The sequence below is a fragment of the Miniopterus schreibersii genome (genome assembly GCF_964146895.1).
Source record: "Miniopterus schreibersii genome assembly, chromosome: 18".
In the NCBI taxonomy this organism is placed as follows: Eukaryota; Metazoa; Chordata; class Mammalia; order Chiroptera; family Miniopteridae; genus Miniopterus; species Miniopterus schreibersii.
This window is the reverse complement of record NC_138121.1, coordinates 34170399-34182694: the sequence shown is the minus strand read 5'-3', so window position 1 is coordinate 34182694 and position 12296 is coordinate 34170399. Positions and strand designations below refer to the sequence as shown.

The 12296-nt window shown below is 48.2% G+C and overlaps 1 protein-coding gene across 1 annotated transcript in view; it reads left to right on the top strand.

Annotated features, from left to right (window-relative positions):
• The window catches only part of FTO (FTO alpha-ketoglutarate dependent dioxygenase), a 317340-nt gene that overhangs the window by 94683 nt on the left and 210361 nt on the right, over positions 1–12296 (top strand). Inside the window, exon 3 of the mRNA XM_081118969.1 lies at positions 5884–6508. Coding sequence (XP_080975095.1) covers positions 5884–6508 — 625 coding nt within the window. The remainder of the gene's footprint in view (positions 1–5883; positions 6509–12296) is intronic.

The window sequence follows — 12296 nt, the reverse complement described above, 5'->3', positions numbered from 1 at the left end:
TGGTTGCCGGCTGGATTCCCAGTCAGGGCTCATGCCCAGGTTGCAGGCTTCATCCCTGGTTGGGAGCGTGCTGGAGGCAGCCGATCGATGTTTAATGTTGTGCTTTCCCATCGATGTTTCTCTCTCTTTCTCTCTCTGCCTTCCTCTCTCTCTAAAAGTCAATAAACTATTAAGAATAAAAGATTTGAACATGTGAGATTTTGATAGATTTTTTTCCCATTTGGCCTTAAACTGGGTTACAATAATTTGCATTTTCTAAGTGCAGGCTCTCAGAATACTTGATTTTGCACTCACCAGCAGTGTGCATTACTATAATAAAATTTTATTATTTTGCAAATTTAATAGCCAAAGCTAAATTAAATATAATTTAATGCAATTATGTTAATTTATAATTTTTCTGACTTTGGTGCAGTGTGTGTGTGTGTGTGTGTGTGTGTGTGTATGTAGGTGTTCTTTGCAGTCTTCTCTCAGCCCTGAAGAAGTGTACTCTGAAACGGGAGTTCCTGGTAATTATCTTAATTTTCTTTAATATTGTACATTAAGGACCATTGAAACAACACTGGAATTGTTAAGTATAGAGAAATTTCCTCCTCCATTACCTTGCTAGTTAGATGTGCTTCAAGTATACTAAGAGCTTGGGGACTTCCTCAGAGGATGACCAGTTTAGTGATAAAATTAGTTCCTGCCCACGGCTCCCTTCATGAGCTGTGTAAACAGAAAGGGTGATATTTCTGTTTTCGTTTTCCAATTGGGATGAATGAGGGATAGAAACCAGAGATTCCAAACAACGCTGACAGTCTCTGTGACAGCCCTTAGTGGAATGCCACCTAACTCCGCTCTCTGTCACTTTAGATGTAAGATCACACACCTCTGAGAAGCAAGGCGCGCCCACTGTGCTTTCCTCCTAAATCCGTTTCCCCCACTAGACTTGACTCTAATTCATCCTTCGTCTGCCTGCTTTCCTGAGCTCTCTGCATTCTGGATCAGCCAGGATAGGCTAGGCAACACGGTGGTAACAGACACCCCTCAAATCTCACCCAACAACATTTCTTGTTCGTCTCACACATCATTTGTGGACTGGCAGAGAGTCGTGGCCCACTAAAGTAGTAACTGAGGAATTCAAGCAGCCACCAGCTGGCGACTGTGCCAAAGGGGAAAACATGTTCTGGGGGGCCTGGCACTGCCGATGAAACGCTCCAGGCTAGAAGTGACAGCCATCACTTCTCATTGAGCAGAAGTGGCCTTGTGCTTCATCCACCATGAGGGGCTGGCAGGTGTAATTCTATGTTGGGTGATGGGGCAGGAGTCCAGAACCACTTGGCAAGCGGCCCTACCGCCCAGCGCATATTCTTAGCTAGCGGTTCGTTTTACGTTTTCACCCAGAAGAGTGGAAGTGCCACTCTCCTGCCTCTTAGCAAATTTACAGTCCCATGAATGTGCATCTTGTTTTTGCTGCCAGCCTCTTCCCATATGGGAAGTATTGCGTCTCCTTCCCAAATGTTTCTGATCAAACGCTCCTATCAATACCGAGTTCTGAGCATCAGCAGTGGCTTCCTACTAAATATTTAACAGTTGGTTCTCCGAGGGGGAACACAGCCTCCATTCTCAGTTCCCTGATTTCCTCGGTGTGTGTCTCCACCCTCAGCAGTTTCATGCCGGCGTTACCGATCATGCTGGTGGGAAGCGGCGTGCACAGTAGGCTTCCTTGAGGTGGAACGAGGTGACCGCAGCACCCCATGTGTAGGCTGGTGTCCCGGGGTGTGTACACACATATTTTGGTAAAGCTCGATCTCTTTCCTTTTTCAGATGAATAATAAAACAGTTTTGCTCTCTTCCCTCCCCTCTTCAACTCTATGGACTGCCGTACAGATCCCACGTGTATCCGCCTCACTTTGGGAGACTGCTGTTCTAGACACTCAAGGACTTTGGTGGTCAATCACCCCGTCTTCTGCGACATCACCTCTTCCTCACATCCTCCTGATGAGTATACTGATGAGCTCAGCGTGCTCTGCTCCTCCTGTTCGGTGACGACTCTGTGGAGCATTTTCTGGGGAGCTCAGCGCGCTCTGTGCCCCGTTAGGGGCTGTCTCTGTGGAGCACCCTCTGGGGAGCTCAGCGCACTCTGTACCCACTGTTAGGGGCCCTCTCTGTGGAGCACCCTCTGGGGAGCTCAGCGTGCTCTGCACCCACTGTTAGGGGCCCTTTCTGTGGAGCACCCTCTGGGGAGCTCAGCCATACTCTGCGCCCCCCGTTAGGGGCCCTCTCTGTGGAGCACCCTCTGGGGAGCTCAGCCATACTCTGCGCCCCCCGTTAGGGGCCCTCTCTGTGGAGCACCCTCTGGGGAGCTCAGCCATACTCTGCGCCCCCCGTTAGGGGCCCTCTCTGTGGAGCACCCTCTGGGGAGCTCAGCCATACTCTGCGCCCCCCGTTAGGGGCCCTCTCTGTGGAGCACCCTCTGGGGAGCTCAGCCATACTCTGCGCCCCCCGTTAGGGGCCCTCTCTGTGGAGCACCCTCTGGGGAGCTCAGCCATACTCTGCGCCCCCCGTTAGGGGCCGTCCCTGTGGAGCACCCTCTGGGGAGCTCAGCCATACTCTGCGCCCCCCGTTAGGGGCCGTCCCTGTGGAGCACCCTCTGGGGAGCTCAGCCATACTCTGCGCCCCCTGTTAGGGGCCCTCTCTGTGGAGCACCCTCTGGGGAGCTCAGCGTGCTCTGAGCCCCTGTTAGGGGCTGTCCCTGTGCAGCACCCCGTTCTCAGCAGCTCCGCTCTTCCCTTGGCCTTCGCAGCAGCGTCGCTCAGACCTGTCCGTGCTGCCTCCACTTCTCCCTCTCGTTCCGTCATCAGCCTACTGTCCTCTCTCACTCTCATGCCCACCGCTCTGCAGAAATCGCCTTGTCATTGTCACCAGTGACTTCCACGCTGCCAGATCCCGTGGACCATTTCTGTCCTTGTCTCCTGGCCTCTCGGGCAGTCGCCGTAACTGACACCCGGCCTTCAGGGAGACCCCTCTCCGCCTTCTGCACTAACACACTCCCCTGGCTCTCCACCTGGTCCCCCGCGGGCCTTCCTCCGCGCCTCAGCCGGGCTTTGCGCCCCCTTCCGTGCTTGCCGGGAGATCTCATTCATTTCCGCCCTTTGGATGCCAGCTGTGCACCCACAGCTCCCACCTTGATTCCCGCAGCCCCGTCCTCCGAGCTCCAGCTGCTGTTTCCACCGGAGGACTTCGTAGGCATCTTAAGGGCTGCAGCTCCAACACGGAGTCCCTCTCTGCTCCTACCACCACTTCTGTTTTGCCCCCATCTTTCTTATTTCAAAAAATAGTAAACTGTTTATTCATTTATTAAATTCCGAAATCTGGATGTCACCCATAGCTCCTTTCCCTTCTTCATCCCTCACAGCTAGTCCAGAAGCACATCCTTTTGCTGTGCCAGTGAAATGTCCGTTTCATCTCTGTCTTGAATCCAGCCCAGCCCCACTCTTCTGCTGGGTGGGTACTGCTGCACCCACCCAATAGGATAGTCTCCTGTCACACCTGCCCCTTTCCATTCCACGCCCGGGAGAAGTTACTCTTCTCCCTTGAATTCTTCAGGGCACATGCAGTCAAGTCAGGGTCCTCGCTCTGACCTCCAGGTGTGACCCGCCCTCTCCCCTCCTGTTCATCTCATCTCATCTCATCTCATCTCATCTCATCTCATCTCATCTCATCTCATCTCATCTCATCTCATCTCATCTCATCTCATCTCTCTCATCATCTCATCTCACTTTTTGGTTCTAGTTCAACTGGCCACCTTTTTGTCTCTAGACAGGCTGGTCTCCATCCTCAGTGCCTTTGTATTTAAAGAAAAAATAATTTACTTTATACAGTGCTTTGAGGTTTATAAAACAGTTTGTTTCCATGGTTTTCTTTTGGCATATTGCAATTATGCTTTTTATTTTTTTATTATTATTCTTTAAATTTTATTTTATTTTCCATCAGCATGTATCCCTCTCTGCCGTCTTCCACCCCCCCCCCCCCCCACAGTCACCACACTGCCCATCAGGCCTCTCTCTTTTTCTCTTTTTCGCTCAATCCCTCCACTCCCCTAGTCCCTCTGAGGCCCCCCTTCTACCAGAGCTGTCTGCCTGCTCTTTGGGTCTGTCTCTTTTTTGCTCAGTAGTTCAGTTTGTTCATTAAATTCTGCGTGAGTAAAATTATAATGTTATCTTTCTTTCTCTGACTGGCTTATTTCACTTAGCATAACGCTCTTCAGGTTCATCCATGCTGTCGCAAAGGGTAAAACTGTCTTCCTTTTTATGGCAGAGTGGAACTCCACAGCTTTTTACCCACTCATCTCCTGACGGGCACTTGGGCTGCTTCCAGATCTTGGCTGTTGTAAATAATGCTGCGTAATTTTTGGCCCCTCTTCCTGGGGTGCTCTTTACCTAGTTTGTTACATGGCTGGTACCTTCTTTTCCTGAAGATCTAAGCTTAAATGCCAGCTTCTCCGAGACCGTTGGCTACACTAAGATTTCCTCCTACTTTGTTTCAGGTCTAATACTTAACTCAGTTTGGGATCACTTTTTCTTATTTATTTACAAGATATGGTAGAAAGCTCTGTGAGGGCAGGAACCTAATCTCTGTCAAGTATTTCATAGGTGCTCTGTAGACATATTTTGAATGAAAAAGAAAGTTTGGGAGAGTAAATGGTCTTGCCCTATTTATCACACAAATGGTAATTATTGAACAAAGATATAGAAGGAATGTATGTCATAAATGGTGGGCAGCACACTACTCAGAAGCAACCAGTCACATTAAGTTTTATAAGGGTGAATGCAAACCCCTGTGTTTTTGTTTAAAAAAAGAAATCAGTTTCACTGTAGGGAATGGGGGGACTCTGGCTTGATACCAATTCATATGTCAAGTCTGAGGAGGCAGAAGTGATGGCTGAAAAGGCAATTTCGCTGTAAACCGCACCAGTAAATCCACATATTTCCATATTAGAGAGGCTCATCTTACAGGCCTCTCCTCCAGTGACATCAGTAAACTATTACAACTCTCTAAATGTCAGTGGGATGCCTCACTCATTCAATCACTCACTCACTCATTGAAAATGTAGTGAGTACATTCTGGACACTGGTATTAGAGCTGTGAACAAAATTGTCGTGGCTCCTGTGTTCATAGATCTTAGTGTCCAACTCCCAATGAGAAGTAACTTTCTCTTTCACTGACAGTGTGGAAGCAGAAACCAGTCTGTCACTTGCTGAGAGACCATGCAATCTAGTGGTTAAGAGCTCATGCTCTGCCCCTGGCCGGCGTGGCACCTGCCTGGGTTGTGGGCTCAATCCCCAGTAGGGGCCCTGCAGGAGGCAGCCGATTGAAGTCTTGATCTCACATGGATGTTTCTCTCCCTCACCCTCTCCCTCCCTCTTTCTCGAAAAAAAAAATCAATAAAAAATCTAAAATTAAAAAAATAAAAAAACCCCTCATGCTCTGGAGGCTTAGAATAGTATATGGCACATAGTAGGCTCTCAATATGTGGGTGACAAGCAGTTAATGAAATTGTTTGCTGGAGGGCCAAAGGCTGGAAGACAGATTGAGGGTGGGGAGAAATGGCCGTAGAGGGAGCTTGAGGGGTCAAAGCCCAAGTTATTATATCATTTTGTTTCTTTATTAAAGATCCTTAATTGAGCTTGGACTTGAAAGTTGCAGCTGTGGAGTTGGTGATGTTTGTTTAACTTAGTCTTCTGATTTAGGCTAGAGAGACATGAACCCTCTTTAGAAATACCACTGGACAGTTTTTAATTTTTTTATTTTACCCCTAATGCTTATAAAGAAACTTACTTTTGGGACTATTAAAATCACCACTATCCATAAACACTCCTTTTTGCTCCGGTTTTGTTTCAGTGGCAGCTGAAGTACCCGAAACTGATCCTCCGCGAAGCGGGCGGCGTCCCCGAGGGGCTGCACCGGGAGGTGCGGGAGGCCTTCGCGGCGCTCCGCAAGCACGGCTGCCTGTTCCGGGACCTGGTGCGCATCCAAGGCAAAGACCTGCTCACCCCGGTCTCGCGCATCCTCGTCGGCGACCCCGGCTGCACCTACAAGTACCTGAACACCCGGCTCTTCACGGTGCCCTGGCCGGTGAAGGGCTCCAGCGTGAAATACCACGAGGCGGAGATCGCCGCTGCTTGTCAGGCCCTCCTCAGGCTCAACCGCTACCTGCAGGCCGAGACCATCCAGGCGTGGGAGGAGCTCGTGGCCCGAGAAAGGGCCAACATCGACGACGTGCCCGTGTGCATTGGCCCCGACTTCCCCGGGGTGGGCATGGGGGCTTTCGACGGACCCGATGAGGTGGACATTAGGAGCAGATCTGCGTACAACGTGACCTTGCTGAATTTCATGGATCCCCGGAAAATGCCGTACCTGAAAGAGGAGCCTTACTTTGGCATGGGCAAGATGGCAGTGAGCTGGCACCACGACGAAAACCTGGTGGACAGGTCAGCGGTGGCCGTGTACAGTCACAGCTGTGAAGGTACGGCCCGCTTGGGCGGCCGCCCTGGCGCGTGGCCGGGGCTCCGGACCTGCACGGGAGCGTGCGCGCGTTCCTGTGTCCGCGTGTGGTCACGGGGGGTGCCCACAGCCTCATGTCTGTAGAGTACCCCTCTTCTCACCCAGCGGGGCTGCCTGGTTCATTGTCATGCTGTGTACAGGAGTCGTTGTCGCCTGTAAGCGGGACTGTCATTTGTCCCTCCCGTGCCCCGGAGAGTCAAGAGCGTTTGTCTAAAGCGTGGAGTAGGTTGAACAGTCGATCTAATTAACTTGCTGATAAAGGGCTGGGAAAACAAAAATCTGTCAAATCTTTGCAGGTTCCCCCAGGTGCACTTTCCCCGTCTTGCCAAAATGTTTTATTATGGTTGGCATCACTGTCTCGACGGGAGCGATTTGTCAAATATGGACGTGTTCTTGGCTTCCTCCCCTTCTGACTACTGCCCTTCCTTGCCACAAGCCGCAGAGGTGGGCTCTGTAAGCAGACTGTCCTCTCTGTTCGGGAAACTCTCCAGCCCCCTGAGCCGTCCTGTGGGTTTAGACCCAATAGGGTGAGTGTGGCCAGCTTGGTCTCCCGCTTGCTCAATCTGGTTCCCTCGGAGCACAGATCAGAGGCTATGTTTTTTTGTGGCTCACCCCAATTTTCCTTCTGCTGTTCGGTTTCTGTGTGTTTGGGGTCTCTATTGGGTTTCAGAGCAGGACTATTAAAAAGGTAGTTGAATCTATTGACACAGCCTGACCACTGCCAACTTTCTTTTCTGCCTGATCGTTTGACAAAGGATTACAAGGCCTAGGTTTAGCTTGCTTGTCCATTTATCTCTTCTACTTGTGTGTTGAAAGGTGCTTAGAAAACCAGAGTTCTAGACATCCTATGGGGGAATGAACAGGAACTTTTAAGGGTTACTGTTTTCTGACAACTGGTTTTTTAATTGGATCTGGTGGGTGTTAGTTTTTCTTTGTTACCAAAATGACTGTTTTGGAAAAAGCGATCTGAACAAGAAATTCTCATGGTTTTCTTTAAATTTCTTACCATTTCTCAGTCTCAGAATGTTCCTCAGGATAGCTACAATATTTTCTAACTTTACCTGATGCCTTCAGTCCGAAGCAAGGAACCAGATCAGTGGTTGGAAATTTCACCAGTTTCCTTGGCGTCTCAAGTAATGATGCTGGCCCAAGAATATTGCTTCCAGGGGATTTGATGCTGTCCTAATGGAAAGAGCTGAGATCCTGTGATCTTTGAAAGGCCTTGCCAGGGGTGTAGGAACTATCGTATCCAAGAGCTCTGATGTGAACCAACATTGGAGTTTGTTAGTTTCTTTACTAAGGAGGAGGCAGCGCTCTGAAGCTGAGGCACTGGTGTGTGGCGGCTGGGTCCGCCACAAAGGTGTCTTTGTGCTTCAGGTCCTCTCAGCCCCACAGCTTAATAGTCCCATTGTCCTCCCAGAGTGTGGGTGACTGCGTAGGTTTTGAAATCTAGAATATCTCTCAGAAAGGAATTTAAATTTTTTAATGAATAGTTTCTGTGGTCGGGAGTAGATAAGACTGATAAAATGCACAAATACACATAAATATATAAAGGTTTATCCTTTAGTTATCACCTGGAGGAGGGAACTGCAGAATTGGAATCTGTAACCCCTGAGATTCCCAAAAGTCTATCTAATAATAATAGTAAGACTGGGAGCTTTTCTTTATCGAGCACCTACTATCAGCCACTAGTATAAGCATTTTACATGTATTAACTCATTCAGCTTTTACAACAACCCCATGAACGAAGTACTACTGTTGTTCTCATTTTACAGGCAGGGAAACTGAGGCACAGAAGGATAATTTGCTTTACCACAGCTATAGAGCTGTGAATTAGTAGAGCTAGGATTTGAACCTAGGCATTTGGCTTCAGAGTCCTAACACTCTGGCTGAATGCCTAATGAGCCGGTATTTCCTGTCCCTGCAGTATAGATATCTCTGGGATTTGGATTTTTTTAAATGTCCACCTCTGGACAGGTTAAGGGATTGTTCTACTTGCTCTTCCTTGCGCGTCCCGACACCCTCTCTTCTCTCCCCCCGTAGCGTCTGCTGGATCTTTCTACACAGACCCTTGGGTGATTAGAATGCATTCGCTCTCTGCAATGGAACCTTTCTCGAGGCCTCTAGCTACATGCGTGATGTTGGGTCAGATGGTTTACAATGCCTGTGCCTTGAAATTTTTTGGTGGCACATTTTTTCCAAGTGACTCCTTCCAGGTGGCAAGTGATATGCTTATTTCTCTGCCTCCTTAGAATCCTGCCAGAGGTGTGTTAAGGTGGACTTGAAGAGAGCCACTTGGGTTAAAATCAAGTTTGGGGTTGGGAAGGGCTTAAAAAGGGCAGAGAGTGGACATTTCAGACAACTGGACTGTTTTCTGTGTCCTTGAACTTGTTTGCTGAGCATTTGCTAGGGGAGGTTCTGTTCTAGGCAGTGTGGAGAACTCAAAGGTCAACCAAATGCCTTTCTTGCCTTGAGAGGGTAGGTGAGTTAAGGCGCACTCTTGTGATTGTAACGATGAAACGGTGAAACATCTGGTCTGGAAGGGCCTTTGAAGTCACCCAGCTCAAGCCTCTCATTTCACATATGAAAGCATGGAGGTGGGGAGAATGGAAGTGGCTTGTCCAAGGTCACGTAGTTACTTAGTGATGAGAGAGCATCATGTGCAGCAGGAAAGATTCCTGTAAAATGCACTGGGAGTTTGGAAAAGAAGCGATCACTTCCTGCTGAAATTAAATTCAGGTGAGGCTTAAGGTCTTTCTGGACTTTGCTCTCAATACCTTTCCCCAGTGAAATCTTCATGTAGGTTTATGGTGAGCCAGTCATCCCTCCGGTTTATTTCCGTGAATAGGGGTCATTGAGAAGTAATTTGTCTAGGATATGTGTAATTATACACTAAATTCATTGGCTTCCCAAGCAGTCCTAGTTAATGCATCTCTCCAGCAGGAAGATTGAAATGGTACAATTTTTAATCAGGAATGGCTTTGGGGAACCACGCATAAATGGGCAGAGAGTTTGATTTTCCTATTCCAGCTTTGCTGGCAATTGCTAGTTACTCCAGGACACACATATGTGTAAAATAAACAAATTTCACCAGGGAAGGAATTAAAAATCATTGTTTAATATGTCCCTACACCTTCTTCTTAGGCTGGAACACCTTCAGAAAGATCACTTAAACAAAATAACTCTTGGTTACCATTTTTGTTTACTTGGAAGGACACATTTTCTGTGACATTGTCTTTATAGGAAAACCAGCTCCTAAGATATTTAATTGCCAAAGATTGCCAAAATATTGAGATTTTTTATATTATTTTCTCAGTCTCCCATGAAGGGCTTCGTGACAGGCTAGAAAGTGGAGACTTTGCCAGGATTTTCTTTTTAACTCTCAGATACCCATTCATGGCTTTCACTTGGGGAAAGCTGAATCCACTTAAGGGTGAAAATTAGTTCCCATAATTGTTAATCTTTATGTTTCTTAGCGCATCTTTGAGACCCTGGAAAGCTACGTTGTAATTGCAGCTTAGGAGCTGGGAGCATTCACCATTTTAAAAAATGCTCTGGTATTTTATGTTTTTCTCAGCCTCTCAGCATTCCTGTCCAAGGTTTCAATGCTCGCTCACCTTGTTTCACTGTGAAGTCGCTTAGCCTCTCTGCTCAGCAAAGCTTGTTTGGTCTTATAAGTTATGCATTTTTTTACCCCCGTGCAGTGATTTATCTGGTGAACAGGAAGCATCTACTATTTAACAATGAACCAGAATCCCTGCCCCTGTAGAGCTTATGTTTTAGCAAGGAGAGACAGAAACTAAACAAACCCGTGGGCTGTGTGACAAGGTGGGGCACAGGCCTGCGGTTAAGGAAAGCCAGGCTCCCTTTATAAGGAGGCACCCGAGCAAAGGCTGGAAGCGGAGCGTGAGCGCAGGAAGAGGCGGCAGGCTGTCCTACGAGCAGGGACGCCGCTGGGGGGACACGATGTTGGCAAGTTTCAGAAGCAGCAAGTGCGGACGGAACATGTCAGAGAAGAGGGAAAGTAGCAGGAGCGAGGCCAGGCAAGGCTAGGGGTGGGGTGGGCGGAATTTAGGGCCCTGTGGTGTTGTGTGCAAACTGGAGGGAGACATGCGTGACTGGTCCTGTTGTGTGACATGCGTGGCTGGTCCTGGAGGGAGACGGGAGCCCGCAGTTGTGACAGAAGGGAGGCACCCGGGAGCAGGAGAGCTGACGCTGTCGCAGTCATCCAGGCTAGAAGGGTCATGCACTGGAACAGAGTGGCGGTGCTCAGTGCCGGTGACAAAGGAAGACCTGACATCTCCCATTTGTCAAAGCTGGCCACCAAGAGTGGCCGATGTCCCCCCTCCCTCAATAGCTTTCTTGAGATATAATTTACATACAGTAAACTGCACACGTATTAAGTTTACAATTTCGTAAGTTTTAACACACCTGAGAAACCACCGCCACCATCAGGATAATGAACATATATACCCATTTCCTCCAGAAGTATGAGGTTTGTTAAGAAAAAACAGCAGTCCTCTGTGCCTTTTCTCCATTTCTACTCTCCTCTTTCAGGCAGTGCTTTCGAAAGAAAGCATTATACTTACCTTGTTTGGGGCACTGTTCGTAGGCTCCCTGCTGTGGAAAGTGAGGGTGGACTTAGGCCCCTGTCCCTCCCTGTCTGCCTGCACGTGTACGCCCTTCAGGGTCCCCATCGCCCCGTGACAGGCGGGCTGTAACTGTGGTTATGTCGGCTTTCGGTCTTCATCGTTACCATGTCCGTGAAAGTGCCACCCTGAGCCTTGTCGTAACCGTTGACCAGCTTCCTTTCCTTGACCGCGTTTTGGTTTTTGACAGTGGTCTCTGCTGATGGTGGCCTTGCGTTTTGCTGGTTGAGTGGTTTTCAGTGCCGTCATCGCCAGCGATGTCCCGTGCTGTCTCCTCTCAAGAGCTTCAGGAGCATCAGATGTTCATTTTCTTGGAGAAATAGCTTCTCCAAGAAGTGTCTTCAAATGTTCTTGGGAGTAGCTTCCAGCATCTTCGGATCTGCTTCAGCCTGGATGGTTACCTTCTACACCTTCTAGTGGGACTTAGAGTCTGGGTGGCTTGTCAGAGGAGACAGGCACGGTTGTGCCATGTTGTGATGTCCCGTCAGCGGACTCCAGTGGGGCCCCTGCGTCCCATGGCCCCCTCTTTCCCAATTTCTTTATTTGGGGGGAGCATCTCCTCGTTTCTTTAGAAAGGGTGCTACTTGGGTGCTTAAACTTTGAGACCTTGACTATCCTAATTCACCTTTATTCTCCCTTGACATGTGTGTATATTTTCAGTGTAGAAATACTGGTAGGACGTATTTTCCCAGTAGAATTTTCTTCAGAGGGCATTGCACCAATGTCTTTTACCTTCCAGTGTTCATGTTGAGAGTTCGGATCTTTCTCTATCCTTTATGGGACTATGTTTTGTTCCATTTTTTCTCATGTTTTATAATTTCTCAGGATTCTTTCCATCCGTGATACTGGCACTTGGTAGGTCCTTTCAGTCTGCACACTCGTGCTCTTCAATGAGGGACTTTTTCTTGAATTACTTTGTTGATTATTTCTTCCTCTCAAGTTTTCTCTTTCCTCTAGAATCCATATGGTTTGGTTATTGAACCTTCTGGACTGTTCCTCTTATTTTTAAAATTTTATTCTCTTTCTTGTTTTCAATGGTTTTGTGTTTTTAAATATGCTCTCTGAGAGATTTCCTTAGCATTACCTTCCAACTGGTCTCTA